At 43.7% G+C, this 18,452-nt stretch overlaps 1 protein-coding gene across 3 annotated transcripts in view; it reads right to left on the bottom strand.

Annotated features, from left to right (window-relative positions):
* Positions 1-1,397: 1,397 nt before the first annotated feature.
* Positions 1,398-18,452, bottom strand: part of MYO5A (myosin VA) — an 808,830-nt gene continuing 791,775 nt past the window's right edge. For all 3 annotated transcript variants that reach the window (XM_078772334.1, XM_068106107.2, XM_068106106.2), the window contains 12 exons: positions 17,198-17,275; positions 16,407-16,605; positions 11,972-12,046; positions 11,397-11,490; positions 8,990-9,124; positions 7,594-7,748; positions 7,027-7,116; positions 6,365-6,515; positions 4,986-5,274; positions 4,599-4,773; positions 4,273-4,353; positions 1,398-3,522 (listed from right to left, as the gene is read on the bottom strand). In XM_078772334.1, the coding sequence (XP_078628460.1) occupies positions 3,370-3,522; positions 4,273-4,353; positions 4,599-4,773; positions 4,986-5,274; positions 6,365-6,515; positions 7,027-7,116; positions 7,594-7,748; positions 8,990-9,124; positions 11,397-11,490; positions 11,972-12,046; positions 16,407-16,605; positions 17,198-17,275 (1,675 nt within the window). In that variant the 3' untranslated portion in view covers positions 1,398-3,369. The remainder of the gene's footprint in view (positions 3,523-4,272; positions 4,354-4,598; positions 4,774-4,985; positions 5,275-6,364; positions 6,516-7,026; positions 7,117-7,593; positions 7,749-8,989; positions 9,125-11,396; positions 11,491-11,971; positions 12,047-16,406; positions 16,606-17,197; positions 17,276-18,452) is intronic.

The following is an 18,452-nucleotide window of genomic DNA, read 5'->3' as shown; positions in this document are numbered from 1 at the left end:
TCACCTTCAGATGAAGGTCCTTGCTCAGTTTGGTTGGACAGTCAGCTCTGGGAAGTCTGGGTAGTTCCATATTCTTTCCATTTCCTAATGATCACTGTGCCTCTAGGGAACTTTCAACACTATAAATTGTTTTTATACCCCTCCCCAGATCTATACCTCCTCAGAATTGTATCTTGGAGTTCTACGGACAGTTGCTCTTCATGGTATAGTTTCTGTTCCGATATGTGCACTGTCATCTGTGGGATGTTGTATAGAAAGGTATGTTTCTTTCAAAATTATGTCATCAATTGAATTGGCCACAGGTGGACTCCAAGTTGAGATGGCTCAAGGCTGATGAAAGGAAATTGGATGTACCTGAGCTCAATTTGGAGTATCATAGCAAAGGGGCTGAATACTTGTTGACCCAAGACATTTCAGCTTTTCATTTTTAATTTTCTAAAAAAAAAAAAATTCCACTGTGACATCATTCGGTATTTTGTGTAGATCAGTTACAAAAATATCTCAAATCAATTTTAAAAGCGGGCTGTAACTCAACAAAATGTGAAAAAGTCAAAGGGGTGTGAATACTTTCTGAAGGCAGTGTCTCTCGTTTCCAAGTAGCTAGTGCCGTGTTATCATATTTTTGTGGCCATATGCGTGTGTGATACCATAAGCATGCCTTGATGCTTATCTGTATGCAATAGTACACCTTGCTATTCTCAATCAACAACCCCACCTTGATTACAGATAAAGTTCAGCATGACAACCATGAGACACATGAGGTTGGATGTACAAGTCAAGGAGTTTTTGCAGCAAAATCCATGACTCGAGAGCTGGCAGGGCAAGCACCAACGGAGAAACTCCCTATCGGAGACCAAATGTGAAAGTTAGATCTCTCAATTTCTCGAGTCGTCCAGACTGTTAGTGGCATAATTGTTAGAGCAAATGCTTCGAGGCAGAGGTTTGCGATTCATTTCCGAGCATGACGTAGGGCACAGCTAATGATGGCACCTGGCATTATACCAACTGTGCTGCTTCCTTGATTGGCAACTTTTAAAGGATGAAGCACGGACAAACTCTCGAGGTTGGCTTCCATAGGGAAGAAGAAGTTCCCCAATTGGGCCGCAAGCAGAGAGAAAACTGGAAGATAGTGTTGGTATCCTGGCCTCGGGGAAGTGACATCACTCGTTCCCCACACTCAGTGACTGTGTTTGTCTAAAGTTGGGTCAGTCAAGTCCGCCACGGGCCTTAAACTTTAAAAAATAAATAAAAGTCAGATATTTGAATGGTATGAATGAAAGTCTAACAATTCCCCCATTGGAATGACATCTTTTGGTTTAGTACAACATGGATTGGAGCCGAAAGCATCCTTTACGTAGACATGTTCATTTTAGGAAAGTTCGAAGCCCGAGTCAATATTTGTTCCATAGCAATCGACATTTATTTTTTTTCCCTGGACATTCTGACGATATCTCAGTCTGTACATGTTCAGTGTCATGAAGGTTTTAAACACGAAGCAGTTACATGTCATTTCAGCATCTAATGAACAAAGACAAGATAAATATCAGTTACATTGCCACCAAAATGTTCAACAACGTACTCATTAAAGGGTAGCGATACTGTACTACAAGGAAATGTCATCATATGGACATTGATCTTTACACTACAGGGTGAGGAGAGGAGGTAGGAAGGTGAGATGGAATATCGAGTGGAACGGATAGAAGGTTGTTGGAGTGCTTGCAAACACGAGTCTTCAAGAGAAAGCAAACCTAGATTATACGATTAAAAATACATATGGCGCCCGGATATTGTGGAAGGGGACTGAACCAACGATGCCAGGCTATGACCTCGAGACAAATGAAGGACCGTCCCATGCTGTCGCTAATCCAACTGAGGGAATGATCAGAACACATGAAGCATCAGCTCCTTCAATGTAAGCTCTTGTGCAGTTAAACAAAGCTTCGGCTCCACATGTGAGGAGGTCCAAACCTGACCGTATGACGGACTGGGTCCATTCTTAAAAAAGAAAAGAAAAAAAAGGTGAATGAATTTGCAGTAGAATTTAATCTCTCATTGGTCGAACCAGCAAATGAACATTTGTTCCTCCATGAGCATTTAACGCACCGTCACGATGCGCAGGTTTCAGTAATACGAGCGGGTCTCATTTCACAGGCGAAAAGCAAAGTGCAGAAATTAACTTGAATACTGGCGCACTCAAAGAGCAGCTACTTATGCTCACGTTGAATCGTTATTAAAAAAAAAAAATCGATACATTAAGCATCTTGTAGTATTTGAACTTCAACATAAATACGTTTACATATAAACACGCAGTGCTTTAGAAATCGGAAAGATGAGGTGCCGCTGTGGAAGAAACTATTTGGAACAAGTGCAGCTGGACCGCCAGAGATCTCAAACACTCGCCCTCGAGTCGAGCCATTCATTCATTCGAACAAAGATGGGGGAACGGATTTCAGGGTGAACGGGACAACCAGGTGGGAAGCGATGTGATACGTCCAAGCAAAGTGTAAATAAATACATGCTTTGATTAATGTTTGGGAACACGTACGTATGTACGTACGTACACAGACACACACACACACACACACACACACACACACACACACACACACACACACACACACACACACACCCAGTGCAGGATACGACTGTGCCCATGTAAAAGAAAACCTTGGTAAGGACAATCCAAGGTGAATAGATTCCACAAGCTGCATCTCATTCCTCCAGGTGAAGAGCCTCGTGACCTTGGGCCACGTACAAGTGCTCCCTCGAATGCTTCGCCCGTCTTAATTGGACGCCAAGTTTGAGCCGAGGGTGTGATAATGTCATGATGTATAACGATTGTGGCACAAACAAAACTAATAATAACGAAATCGGCCACCTCCCTGTAAACAAAACGCACTCGTGAAAAAAGGAATTCCGGTTACCGGTTGTTCGAAGACGAGCGATTGCAACTCTCACATATAGTGTACACAAGGAGTGCTTGGATTTTTGTACAAAGGCTACCTCGGTTAGTCTCACTCACAAAAGGTTCATAAACATTGGAGATCAAGTACAGTTAGATGTATAGCAAAAGTGCCTGGCACCTGAACAAGTACATCCTCAATATAAATTACATTTTTCTTATCGCTAATGCTCAACTCAAACCACGGGTGGACTCTCACATCTATCGGAGATACCGCTCCACATACAAGTCACATATCACGTGTGTACAACCTGCAATAATAAAGTACACTGCAGCACGACGGTAAATCAAGATACCACTACCCAGAGATAGCTGGAATTAGTGCAGTAGTTTAGACATGCACCTGACCGTGCACCGGGCAAGGCTCGGACGAGGAAATGCTAGGTTTGTTGCGGCCTTAGTAGGTCTCAGACGAGGTTGATGAAGGACAGGCTGAGACTAACGGGGATCTGGATGGTTTCCAAGCCGAGAGGTGAAGGGTTGAAGGGGAAGGTGACTGGGTACATGTGCTTGACATCCAGCAGCAGATGAGGCGATTCTTTACGTTCGCGCAACCGCACCTGGAAGAAAAAAAATTTAAGCCACTCCTAGAATTTACTCCCAGAATCCCAGAATTATAGCCACTCCCAGAATTATAGCCACTCCCAGAATCCCAGAATTATAGCCACTCCCAGAATTTACTCCCAAAATCCCAGAATTATAGCCACTCCCAGAATTATAGCCACTCCCAGAATCCCAGAATTATAGCCACTCCCAGAATTATAGCCACTCCCAGAATCCCAGAATTATAGCCACTCCCAGAATCCCAGAATTATAGCCACTCCCAGAATTCCAGAATTATAGCCACTCCCAGAATCCCAGAATTATAGCCACTCCCAGAATCCCAGAATTATAGCCACTCCCAGAATCCCAGAATTAGAACCACTCCCAGAATTCCAGAATTATAGCCACTCCCAGAATTTACTCGCCAGCGATTTCCATTTCACAAAATACATCCTGTTTCACGTCATCTCCGAGCTTCTTCCCCAGATAGTTTTCGAGGGTGGTGGCCCATCACGCCTCGCCGAACGTCTCGGCCCCTTTTTATCGGCAGAACCACTGGACGGTGCGTTTCCCAATTAGTCCCATGTCAGGATCGGTTTTTCCATTTCAAGACGGTTTTCCACGAATTGCATCCGTTTTCCGCAACAGCACAAAATCATTGCCTCTAGAATTAAAATCGCAAGCCACTCGAGCTTCCTTTGCCTTCTCCAATACTTTGGGTCGTTAACCCAATGAAGATGCTCCAAAGACGCAGGGCACCTGCTCACCTGGATATTCTTGATGAAAGACACCGAGACACGCTCCTCAAACTCGTTCATAGGTGTGTACAGGTTAAGAATCTTGATAATCTGAACACAACATACCACAAAGATTTAACTTTTAAAAGCACTGGTAACAACAGTCATTTTGCTCTTAAAAGCACATTTTCAAGAAAGTGCAACAGGTGAGTGTCAAAGATATCCACATCCCCAGTGAATAGTGAGCTGCCTCCAAGTCAGGTGTGAGAGAGCAAACGATTACAAACCCAGGGTGGTCTATTTAGATAAAGCGATACCTCGTGAGTAGAGAGGAGGGATCTACAGGGTGCACGTACTTGTGGCGTGGTAAGTGCGCTGCACATCGAGCAGATGGCCTCGGCATCCTCGTCGGTCTTCTTTTTCATTTGCAGCAACTGTGCGGCCTGGACGAGCGGTTGCAAAGCCTCTTTGGCACCACTTTGTTGGAGCCGAGCCTCCCGTAACCATTCCTCCAGCTGGCTCACGTTGTAACTGTGAAACAAAGTATAGGTGCTCCACATCCAGAACATAGGCCATTTGCACCTTCAGGGTCGTGCGAATCAGTATAATCACACGACTCAAAATGAGAAGAGCACATTCGTGTTTATGAGACATCGGTGTACATACAGGCCTTCATGATTTCATCAATCTTTAAAATATAGGGGGAAGCAACCAGAAAAACAAGCCTAAGTTTTACAACTCACCGGATCTGCATCCCCTTGCTCCAGGAGCACATGTCTTTGCGCAGGAGCAGACTATTGAGGGCCACGGCTCCCAGCAAGAAGAAAATTTGCCGGACGACCTGCTTGAGCAGCTCAGGGTCGACGCCGTGTTGCAGAAGGGTCTCGCGGAAGGCGTCCAGCTGCCTGATCACGTTGTCCAGCGTGTGCGCACAGGCTTCTCCGTCAATGCTGCTCGTACGTCTCCGCAGTCCCGTGGGTTTCATGCCTGACATCACCCCTTGAATGCTTTCGTCTTCAAGCATGGCCGGCACTGCGGGAGCAGGAAAGTGGTGGATCCTCTATGCATGTCGCTTCAAACGAAGGAAGAATGCGAACAGCTGTATTATACCAACTAGTGAGGTACCTGTGCTACACATGGGTGGGAGGCCAGAAGCAAACAGACAATGCAGAAACGGCGAATGCTAAAGCATGAAACCAATAAATTCCACATTCCTGTAGCACTTTCAGTCGCACGTCAGACATGGACAGCAAGTTAGTGAAGGACTTCTATGAAAAACGTACCCGTTCGCAAACAAACGGGTACATTTGTTCTATACCCAGTCAATGACGAATCTGCAGATGGTGATCCGCGAATTTCATGTTTAGAAAGTAGAAACCATCATGGCATTCCGTCATTCACTTGAACTCGATATCTCTTTTTTTCATTCCAAACAGCATAACTCTAATCACAAATTAAATAACATTAATATAAATAAAAAAAACTTTTCCAACATTCTTGACAAACAAATATTTAAATCCTGATTTGACGTTCCGTACGGTTGGGTGAACACAATTACGAATTCAAAAGCGTACTTGTATTCACTCAATTCCAATCATCAATTGATACTTTAACAAAACGATTAACACGATTAACGTTTAATGATTTAACATTAGAAATGAATGACGGTTGTATTTGGATATTATCAAACCCGCGCATTTCCGTCTGTCCACTTCCGGATTCGCTGCAGGTTCGTAATTCTCATCAAAATCTAAACAGTATTTGTAGGATTTCAATAAAAGCCACATCACTGTTCATATCGGTAAATATTATTCCATCGTGTTTGGAAAAACTGGAAAATTGGAAAAATTGGAAAAACAATATAGCCAATTTTACTCCAGGGGGTCCCAGGATTACCCACCCAAAATATTCCAATTCGACCTGGACTTTCGATGATAAATGGCAAAACCTCATGTATGTAGTTTTACAATTCGTGGCAAAAATGTATTTACAGTATACATAAGCGATATCTTCTGCAATTTGGCTTATTTTAGGAATCTTGAGGTGTAAAGAGCACATCGACATCACCAACATATAGATAACAGCGAGTCTCTTCGAAGCAAAGAGTATTCTCAATGCTCACCGATGCCATTGTGCAGCGTATTCTCAATGACCTTGATGAGCTGTTGGTAGATCTGGATGGCCAAGTCACTTATTACCTGACGGTATTCCGTAAGGTCAAAGTTACGCAGGCAGTGGTCGTTCTGCCGTGGAGTGTTGAACTTCATGAAGGCCTGATGGATGGGGAGGCAAATAAGGCCGCTCATGAGTTATTGCAGGTAACAAGTGCTGAAAACTCGTTAGGACGATGAGCCCTTGTATTATGAAAACAGGGGTTTTATTTCTTCACTATTATTATTACTCCCACAGCGATAAAAGGTTCAGGGAGTAGCATGCATGCAAATCACATACCACAGGCATGAGGAGACATTGGTGTCATTTTATGAGAATTACAGGGATAGTCAGACGATGGACAAATTCATGTGGGATTTGAACCTGGGTGCCTGTGTATCATTAGACAGGAAGTTCAGGTGGGAACACTAACAGGCCAAGCCCTTTATTTAATTTTTTTTTTTTTTTTTTTAAGATAAATGCAAATTCAATTTTTTATTTATTTAAATATTTACCAATATTTTGCTAAAAATAAAATTTCAATAAATGATTACTCCAAAACACAACCTGAAAAGCTGGATGTCAATGAACCCATGTATAGGTACAGGTAAATAAGACAAATTTGTGGCCTACCTCTTCCCCACTGTACTGCTTCAGACAGTGCAGGAAACGACACGTGTTTGCCAACCAGAAGGAGACCGTCTCAAAGTCATCGCCGCGCTTCTGCAGGACATGAAAAAATTAAAACATTTCACAGTAGTTAATGCATGGAATGCTAGTGGCAGCAGAAACGGTAGACAGGTTGAAATTTGAGTTGGACAGGTAACGAGAAGCATTGGAGATAGAGATATTGGCAGGTAAGGCAGGTTGCTGAGGTATGGATGTGTGTTCTGATACCTGTGTTGTCTGTGAGAAGGTCTCGTCAAAAGGGTGAATAAGTTGTCTGTGTTCGTTCATTCCTCACCTTATAACCGTGCTCACTCTCCCTGCTTCCCCCACCTCCAATATTTTTGTGATACATTATTATTTATATACGTGTATAAAACACCCTGGTTATGCTTTGGACGTGTCCCACTGTTCTCTCACCCACACCTCCCACTCCCGAGCGAATCCAGCTTTGTAAACCGTTGGATTGAATCGATATAGCCATATGTCCTCCTCCAGTATCCAAGTTGATTGTGTAAATCCCAGTCAGCTTACCTTGAGCACCTTCTTGATGCTGTTTATGGAGGACGTGAGCATTGTCCGCACACGCTGATCGTCATTGGTGAAGTCCGCGTGCCGCACGCACATAAACAGGATGTACGCCGGAAGTCCCGGGATGAGATTCACAGCCACGCCACGTGGTTTCAGTTCTGCACCCCGTGCACCAATCACACGACACAGGTGATGCATGTGTGAACACGTGGACAGATACAGACGTCAAGCAGACAACAGTAGAACAGGTATAAATAACCCAGGCAGGGATCACCTAGCTCATGGTACTGGCATCTCGGGTTAAATCCAATGTTCTGTGTTGATTTGTCCCTTGTCCACCAATAGCCATGCAGCCATTGGACATGCCCACGTAGGTCTCCTAATATTGTCTTACATTTGAATTGTGTACTCAAATCCGCACACCCACGGAACATCACATGACCACACGGACACACTCATCCTCACAGACAAACCAACTGATCGGCCTTTCTGCTCCACTGCTTGGCCTGCTTCCATCGACTTCAAATCCACTCGTCATCTTACCTCAACTTGCGAAACTTCCTCATGCACCTCCCACCTCACCACCACACACATCTCAACTTAACAAAGTCACAAAGGGATTTACCAATATATCCTTGGCACCCCACCTCAAATGCCTGGTGTTGGCTTCACGGTTAACGTGGCTGGCTTTAGATCTTAGGGTCATGAGTTTGAGCCCCTGTCCTGCTGTTGAAATAACACCAGGTGGGTTGACTCAGCCTGTCATCCTTCCGAGGTCGGCAAAATGAGTACCAGCTTACTGGAGTGATAGGCCATTCGAGTATCCTGCGTTGGAGTGGCGACCCATCCAGGCTCGACAGCCCCATTCGCCTCACGGCACGAAAGGAATGGTTATTGTTATTACCCAACTTCAAACAGCATGCACCTAATGCGCCATCTTTTCTCCCTGAACTCAGCCTCCCTCTCATTGTACCTTTCCATCTCTCGCATGCACGTCCTCCACATTATCCTCCAAATGGTGCAGAAAATTATCCCAGCATCACTTGCCTTTTGAACCAGACCAAATGAAAATGTCGGCTCCCAATCAGACCAAACTTCACAATGTGAAGGTATGAAATTTTGAAATCCCAAACCTATTTTGAAATCCGAATGCGATCTCGGTGGGATAACCTTTTTTTCTTTCTTCCTTGAGCTTCGCTTGGGCAGAGTTGCAATTGCTTGCGAGATCACTCACCGATACATCTGAACCAAAATTACCAACGTTCGAATGCAGTTGCAATGTTTGTTGTAAAAACACAGCAAAGTAGCACAGATTTCATGAATATAAAATCGAGGCCTCTGGAAAACTAAAGTCACGGGCAGTGGTGAGAGGGATGACAAGACATGCATGAACACCTACCCAAGATGAGGTTCTTCATGAGTTTGCTTTCATCCTCCTTTTTGTAATCCAACATCCCCTGGAATTCCTTCTCCTTCCTCTGAATGGCAGGCTGCTGAGAACTTTCTTCTGGCTGTCTGTCCGCCGCACCCACTACTGGTTCACGGAAACAAACACACAAGTGTGCCTCACATTACAGCTCTGGGAATGGCTACCAAGGTAGCTCGAGTAAGACAGAATGCAGGTCAAACTGGTCAATACATTGAAATGGAGAAGGGAGTGGTGCAAGGCGGTACAGTACGCATACAGTTTATAAAAAGATTGCACAGAATGACAAAACCTGTTTAGAGTACAAGGTTAGAAGTAATTTTTGGGCCATTTGGCAAATCATACCTGCGTCAGATCCGACTCCAATACCCCTACGTACTACGAGGAGGTGCAAAAATTACAAAGCTCACCCCGAGTAGCTAATTAATTTATCTTTACAAAGGGCATGACATACAATGGTTTACTCTTTTTCAGAAGAGATTGTGGGATCTTTAACTTCCACAACCTACCAATGCACACTGGGAAACAGCCGCCACCCACTGGACGGCAACCTCGGTGATGCAGCACGTACCAATTATTCATTTGTGTTTATTAAAAATCAGGTTTATCTCTTCATTTCTTATCTTTAGCTTGCACTGACCATTCTTTTTTGTTGTTTTAATACAGGATTATAAGTGCATCTGTGTGTCTGCCTGTGTGTTTATGTCTGTGTTTGTGCCTGTGCGCGTGTCTGTCGTTGCCTGTCGGTGTGTCTGTCGGTGTGTCTGTCGGTGTGTCTGTCTGTGTGTCTGTCTGTGTGTCTGTCTGTGTGTCTGTCTGTCTGTGTGTCTGTCTGTGTGTCTGTCTGTGTGTCTGTCTGTGTGTCTGTCTGTGTGTGTGTCAGTCTGTGTGTCTGTCTGTGTGTGTGTCAGTCTGTGTGTCCGTCTGTGTGTCCGTCTGTGTGTCCGTCTGTGTGTCCGTCTGTGTGTCCGTCTGTGTGTCCGTCTGTGTCCGTCTGTATCCGTCTGTATCCATCTGTGTCCGTCTGTGTCCGTCTGTATCCGTCTGTGTCCGTCTGTATCCGTCTGTGTCCGTCTGTATCCGTCTGTATCCGTCTGTGAGCAGGATATCTCAAAAGGTTATGGATTCGGCTGAAACTTGGTGCACAGGTTGGGTGTGTGACACGGACAAATTTATTAGATTTGGTGAAGATCTGGATACGGATCCAAGACTTTTTTAATTTCTCAAGTGATTCGTCACCATTGAGTGATGGGGCCAAACTGGATATATAGCACGATATTTCAAAAAGTTGTGAACAAGTTATGACGAAACTTTGGGGATGAGTTGTGTAGGCGACAAAAACAAGCCAATTAGATTTTATTTCAGGTCCGAATTCAGATCCAGCCTATCAGTGGGATACAAAATGTAAAGTGTTCAGCCTGGAGGAGGTATGCGCTTTACTGAGTGGAGTTCTAGTTAGACTGTGTGTTTCATATAGTTGGTAGAGAAAGTCAAATAGGGGAAAGGGTTAAGATTGAAGATCAGAAACTGTGGGACTTGGAGTGGGCAGATGATACGGTGTTGCTGGATGTGATGGTTACAGCACTTGCAACACTCTCCAGAAGGATAAGTGATGAAACTGATAATTTTTTTTTTTTAAGGTACTCCTAAGGTAAAATGGATGATGGTGACAAGGCAGAAACAAAGGAGAGATGAGTAATTGAAGATAAGGGATGAAGTGATTGAGAAAGTAGATTACTTGGAAAGCAACATAATAATAATAAGGGCACTAGTGACCAGGAAGTGAAGAGAACGCTGGCATTGGCAGGAGGGGTGTTCAATAGTCTGAACAGAGATCTCTGGAGGAGAATGGATGTGAGCCTGCATACCAAGGATGAAGGTGTGCAATGCAGCTGCAACCTCTGTGGTGCTGTACAGGTGGGAGAGTTGGACTTGGATGAAGGAAGAGGAAATGAGACTTGATAGTTTTAATCATGGATACTTGGAATTTGTTTGATGCAGAGTAACCAACGAGTAAGTGAGGATAAAAACTGGACAGAGGAAGTTAAGTGAGCCGGCCGAAGAGTGGTGTCTGACGTGGGCTGGGCATGTGTGGGCATGGGGGGGGGGGGGAGGGGGAGGAGATTGCGGGCATGGGGTGGTGTCCGACGTGGGCATGGGGAGGGGAGAATGAATAGCCAGAAAGGTAGTGAAGATGGAACAAGCAGGCCAAATCAGCATGTGTATCAGGGTCAAACACGCACTTGATAGAGAGAGATTTGAAGATTCCGTGATTATCTCCACTTAAGTGGGAAATAAAGGTTAAGATACAACTCCCTAAAAAGTTGCATCAGTGAGTGTGCCGCTCTTCAGTTGATTCATTAAGCGGAGATGGAGTTACCTTCCATGTCACCAACTTTCCTCGCAAAGAACTTGAGCTGTTTCTTCAGCTTGCGGATGGTCTTGTCTTGTTTCTCAAGCTGCTGCATGAGCTCCTGAGTAGGACACAGACAATGCACAGGGACAGGCCCGGATGAGACCAAGGACAGCACGAGTACTGTGGGTATTTGGGAAAATGTTGCAGCAAAGAACTGGTAGCCAAGCAAAAAGGTAGAGGACACATGTTCTCCCTCTGGCAAAGGTTGTTAGTAAGGCCTGTGAAAAATTAGTGTAGAACAAGGATGTTGTGGCAATGGGATATTGATGCTTGCAACGAGTAAAGATAGGTGGACGTCGAGATAAATAGAGATCTGAGACGGAGACAAAGATTTGACAAAGATATTTGATTTTTTCAGAAGTTCCGGGTAAAAATAAAAAATAAAACAAAACCAAGCCAAAGCAGAACATGCACCGCGACCTGAAGCTACCAGCTGATAAAAAGTCAGAAATATGCTGAAGAGGAGGATTAGACACCAGCAAGCAACCTGGTAAGTTCTCCAATGGAGCAGTGGAAATACAGGTTAGCTTGATACCTACAAGAATACGCCTGAAAATGGAAATTCTGTACGCCTGATACTGCATTGGATCATCTGCATAGAGTTCCTCAAAGTACTGGAATAAAGAAAAAGTGTAAGTACGAGTTAGAAATGGAAATGGTTCATGGGAATCAGTTGATTACAAATACAAAGAAGTGAAGCAGGTCGATCCTCGGCCTGATTTAGAATGATACTCAAATGCACTGAACCTTCGCGTTGTATTTGCTGCCGAGTTGTGCTCCTTTTATTTTATTAATGCAAGTCTCTTCTTCATTTTGAGTGGCATCGCAGCTATGTGTGAAGAGGAAGATTTTCACTTTTAATCGCAAAATTACCGACTTTATAAATCGGAAAAAGACTCGAGGGATAGATTGGCTTCAAGGTGGTCTGAGCGTTTGGATTCCCACTTAAGCGATGTCAGGGGATGTAAAAAACGATATCAAATGTGCGGGCGCAGTCAATATAAAGCCGTGAGCGAGGCAGAAAACGCGAGAATTGTAAAGTTCCATTTATCAAAGCAAATTAATCCTTTACAGAGTTATACAATGCTATTTTTGAAACCATACATCTTCAAGGGAAGGCATGGCGATTGCAAATAGGTAAGTTCTGTACATCTCTTACCGTAGCAGATGGCTTTGGCTTATCGCAGCACGAAAATGGTGAACGTATTATTTAGTTAGTTAGATTCTAATTGTGCATGGACTCAGGACAGCTGTGCAGCGAGTTAATGGGTGGAAGAGATAGCTCGGTTAATTAGATATGCTGGCCTTTGCCTGTGTTGTGTCACATGATAGCTGTTAACCAATGAGATTGCATATATAGGGCGTTTAAAAAAAAAAGTAGACTATTTGAGCAGGCTGATATTCTGTCGTTTCTAATGCTATACATCTAATGCATACTCTCTTGCAGGTTATGGTGGTGCTGGTGGTGGTATACCATTTCTAACAAAGTAGTCAGTAGGACCCTACATCAACTATGGTGTTCCAAGTGGAACAAAAAGTGAAAATTGTGACTTTGTGGTTTGACACAAAATCTTCCGTGCAGGTGTGCCGACGATACTGTCAGTATTACAATGTTCACACCTGTAATGGACCTTCCAATGGGAGCATTCAGCGGATTGTGGAGCACTTCCAAATACATGGAAGTGTGAAAAATCAAAATAAAGGCTACAGTGGCCGCCCACCAAGTATTACCAACGACCAAGAGAACATTGATCTTGTGAGAGATTCTGCTATCGAAAGTCCCAAGAAATCCTACTGTCGCGTTCCCGCGAAATGGCGATCTCAGCCTCATCTGTGTGCTGCATCTCACTTCTGAAATTTCTGAACACAAGCTCTACCCCAACAGTCGTGGCCAAAAATGTTGGCACCCTTGCACTTTTTTCAAATAATGCACCATTTCTTCGAGAAAATCGTTGAATTTAAAAAATCTTTTGATATCCACATACAGTCGTGGCCAAAATTATTGGCACCCTTTCACTTTTTTCAAATAACTAACAAATTTCTCTAAAAAAAAAAAAAAAGGATTCTCCAAAGATAAGTTGAAATTGCCAAAAATATTTGGTCTCCACAATTCTTTATTTCACTGGTAATATTACAGAACCTTTTGTTTTTGATTCAGAACTTAATATTTCCTTTTAAATCAGAAAAGAAAAAGAAAAGGCATTGACAAAATTATTGACACCCTCGACTTAATATTTGGGAGCACGGACTTTGGACAAAATAACGGCAGACAAGCGCTTCCTATAGCCATGAATGAGCTTCCTACACCACACTACTGGCAGTTTGGCCCACTCTTCTTGTGCAAACTGCTCCATTTCTCCCAGATATGAAGGGTGCCTAATCCCAACTGCTGTTTTCAGATCTCCAAACAGGTGTTCAATGGGATTTAGATCTGGACTCATTGCTGGCCACTTCAGAACAGTCCAGCCTTTTGTCTTTAACCATTCCTGGGTGCTTTTTGAAGTGTGTTTAGGGTCATTGTCCTGCTGCAAGACCCATGACCTTCGATGGAGACACAGCTTTCTGACACTGGGTTGAACATTGTGTAAAATGCCTTGGTAATCTCCTGATTTCATGATACCATACACACATTCAAGGTACTCAGTTCCAGAGGCAGCATAGCAACCCCAAAACATCACTGAACCTCCTCCATGTTTGACTGTAGGGAAGGTGTTCCTTTCTTTGAAGGCTTTATTTTGTTTTCTGCAAACATAGAGATGATGTGCTTTAAGAAAAAGCTCTAATTTGGTCTCATCTGTCCACAGGACATTCTCCCAGAAGGATTATGGCTTGTTCGGGTGTGTTTTGGAAAACTCCAGTCGGGCTTTCTCAGCAGTGGGGACCTCCTGGGTCTTCTACCATAGAATCCTCTTCCATCGAGTTGGCGAAAGATGGTGCGAGTTGAAACTGTCGTACCTTGTGTCTGAAATTCAGCTTGAACTTGTTTGGCAGTTGATCGAAGTGCTTTCTCCATCATTTGAACAATCGTTCGCTACAATCTTCGATCAAGTTTTCCCTTGCGGCCACGTCCAGGGAGGTTAGCTACAGTGCCAGGGGCTTAAACTTCCTGATAACATTGCGTACAGTGGACACGGGAACATCAAGGTCTCTGGAGATGGACTTGTAGCCTTGAGATTGTCCATGCTTGGCTACAATCTTGTGTCTGACCTCCTCAGGCAATTCTCTGGTTTTCTTTCTTTTCTCTACGCTCAACAGTGACACAAAACAGCAGAATGACTCATTTTCTCCATTCAAACTGGTTAAATGAGTGATTTTTATATTATAGGAACCTGTAACTCATCACAGGTGAGTTCAATTCCAAAGTAAAGGAGAATCACCTGCTTGAAATCTAATTATTTCTAACAACTTCTAAAAGTTGCCAATAATATTGTCTAGGCCATTTTTGGATTTCTGTGTTATAAGCTAAGAATTAGTAATTTTTTCAGCTTTTTTTGTTTTGTTCCACTGCAAACCAAATTAATACATATGTGGATACCAAAATATGTTTTAATTTCAACAATTTTCTGGAAGAAATGGTGCACTATTTGAAAAAGGTGCAAGGGTGCCGATATTTTTGGCCACGACTGTATGTATTTCTTCCCAAGTCCACTTGTTTCTGTGGATTGAATGCCAGATGCTGGGACGGTATGCTGGGACAGTATTGGTTCGAGGATGCCAATGGTAAAACGGTGACAGTTAACAGCGAGCGGTACCGCGGAGTCTTACTCCGATTCCCCACTGACCTCACTCGACTACTGTCCCCAAACCAACTCAGACTTGCATGGTTCATGCAGGATGGTGCCTGAGGATAAACCAGTATAGCTGAGGATAAAATTAAACGTGCAAAAAAAAACAACTCCCGTTAGCAGGTGGGGCAATGTGTGGACTGCAGCCTCAAAAAGCGTCAATGGAAGCGTTTTGCGCTTCAATGGACTAGCACAAGCCATGGTTGTGAAGTCAGCTGTAGAGCCCTGGAGAAGGACAATAAACTTTTTTATTGGAGCCACCCCGCAGAACAGCGTGGAAGATGGCAGCAGGCAACCAATCACAGGAATCGCTACAGGCGAAGGAGGTCCAAGAGTTCATGAGGGCTGTGTCTGCACAAGAGTGCAGGAGTTGGAGTGGGTCCTTTGTGAGAATAACATCGCTCTCTGTCTGTCTCCCTGCATTATTATTGGAACAGGGATGACGGCTCGCTGGAGACATGGACACCAGCTCACAATCCCTTACCTACACCGCATCGCTCCTGCCACCTTTCCGGTCCCCGAGGCACACGGCACACGTTGCCTGTGTGCCAGTGACCTGCAGTCCTGGCCTGCTTCCCTTTTGTCAATCAGAATGTGGTGTGAGACGCTATGATTATTTATTCCTTCATCACTGTATACAAGTTTGCAAATCTCCCCTCTCCCTATACGTGTCTGCAGTGTCGATCCATATATTCTGTTCCCTACATCACATCCACCTCTTTTCCGCATATGCACTCCACCGTCCGAATTTGGTTTACTTGGGAATAAACTTGGGGAACTTTAAGTCAATAATTCAGTGTCGATTTATTCAATTGAATACAGTCTTGTTTGACACCTTTCGCCTGTTAACGGAGGCGGTCTTACGTGACAATATATATATATATATATATATATATATATATATATATATATATATATATATATATATATATATATATATATATACATATGTAATCACATCCTGGGAAAAGAGCACTTGGCATGAAAATGCAATATTTCTTGTGAAACACTTGATAGGTGATGCCATGGTATGAGTGGAAGGAATGTAAGGAAGAAGAGGATAAAAATAAGAAATGAAAAACTCACGAGTTCTAAACTTGCCAGCACGACTGCTGGGAATCTCAAATATGTGAGTACTAGACATTAAAATTAAGAGCAGTGAAGAAAGCAACATGAATCCAGGCCTCACCAGGTTCTCGTTGGTGAGTCGTGTGATCTCGTGCTGCAGACTAGCCTCAATACGAGCCTCTGGCGGGAGCTGCAGGTTCTGCGAAAGAAGCTGCTGTTGTCGTCCGCTCTCCTCCCGCACAGCTTGAAGCTCACTGCGAAGACCCTTTACCTCAATCTCGTGGTTCCGGCGTTGCACGTTCAGCTGAGTCTCCACCACACTGCAATACAATGCCATCATGGCATCACAACAATACCAGCACATATGGTGTGCAGAGTGTCTGTTACAGTCCTTTTGTCATCAGATAACTCAGACAGGATTTTTTGCAGATGACAATGCCAAAGTACACTTTTCCTGGACCTGGAATACATGCTTCACCGGGAAAGCTCCTCTGGGGCAACACTGATATATCCTCTGCTTTGCTCCACTCAAACAACACGAGACCAAATTAAGATAAACCTATGGTTAAAAAATATATTGCAAGGTTTGATCAGACACCATTTTGGAACCTTGGTTTTCTCAAACCTCTAACACATTCTCAAAGCTCAAAGCAATGGTATGCAGTTCACAGATACCTTAGCAAAACAACTTAGGGTGTGTGTTGATCATACAACCAATCAAATTGGCATTGTTACACAGTGAGGTATAGAGTAATAATAGCTGATAAAATAAACAGTGAAGGTATAAAAAAGCAACAGAATGAGGCTGATAAAAAGCAAGGTGAATGAAGATGAAAAATGAATCCTGTGGGGAAATACTGCTGTGGTGATGGAATGGAATATGATGGTGAAATACTGCTGTGGTGCTTTAACCTGTTGGCTTGTTTTAGGCCTTCATAGGCCATACCCAGCTCCCCGTCCTCGTTTAGTAATTGCCAGTCTGTGTGGCCACTGCAATGGTATAACATGGTGGGGAATGGAAGGGAGGTAGTGTGTCGGGGGATGGGGTGGAGGGGGGATATACAGCCACGCACCCACAGCAAGCAAATAAAAGAAAGGGTTAAAATGGAATGCAACCAAAGAAAGGGAAACAAATCAAAAACAATGACAAAAAACATGTTTTTTCACTTCAAACTTTCACTTTCACTTCAAAGGGATTTCAAACACTTTTTTTTTCCATTCTCAGACATCCACAACTAAAATGGATAGTTATCTTCTGGTCACAGTTACCTCCATGGAAAAGAACCAGGGTATTGCACCTTAATGTTTAACAAAACGAAAGAGTTCATAGAACACTTTACCCTGCACACTTGAGAAAAAGGACATGGGAGGGGTGCACTGAGGAATGCTCAATTTGGCTCGACAGGCTGATTCATCCTGGAAATTACAGCATTCTTACACCATCTTCTGTGGAAAGCAACGACTTGCTTGTTTGCTGTTCAATCCTTCAAATAGAGCATGGCATTGATCTGGTGGAAGTTGCACTTTTAGTCTCCGCACTAAACCACTGAAGCACGAGCGGAAAATTTGATTGGTCGAGACAGCGTACAATTCTGCCAACTTGAGAACCAAAGTACTGCTAATCTGAACTTTTTGGAAGTGCCAACAAGCCGATTCATGTTCTACGATGTTCAAAATATATTGTTGCGGTTTTTAGAACCCTTCACGAGTAAATTTTTGTAAATGTTCCCTTATAAATAATCCCCTGTAAATACCCCCATTGTTGGTGTAAAGGTCAAAGGTCGCACCCTAGTTAGGCCATATTGCAACACATAGGACACCATAGGATCTTCTTTAGTTATTTCATTAGTCTATGTTTCAGTTAAGGATCTGTTTTCCAATAGTTTGACTCTGCATTGTATTAATCAAATGACATAGCCCCCTTCTCAAATTCCCATCCTATTCATTTTGCGGCTTTACCCTCTCCAAATTGTATGGCCCCAAGCCGCCATTGCCAGCAGCGTTCGCTGCCTTTGAGCTGAAGCTGGCCCCAAGCTGCCATAAGCCACGTGGCAGAGTGGGAGAAAAAGGGAGGAGCGGCCAGGAACATAGGCGTGGCCCCATCAACGCGTCACGAGGGGAGGTACCAATGAACCCTCGTGACCAATCCGGGCCGAGGCGTGTTCAC

This window comes from Myxine glutinosa, chromosome 2 (assembly GCF_964187855.1).
Source record: "Myxine glutinosa chromosome 2, kmMyxGlut1.1, whole genome shotgun sequence".
Classification (NCBI taxonomy): Eukaryota; Metazoa; Chordata; class Myxini; order Myxiniformes; family Myxinidae; genus Myxine; species Myxine glutinosa.
The sequence above is the reverse complement of the archived record's forward strand: the minus strand, read 5'-3'. Positions and strand labels throughout refer to the sequence as shown.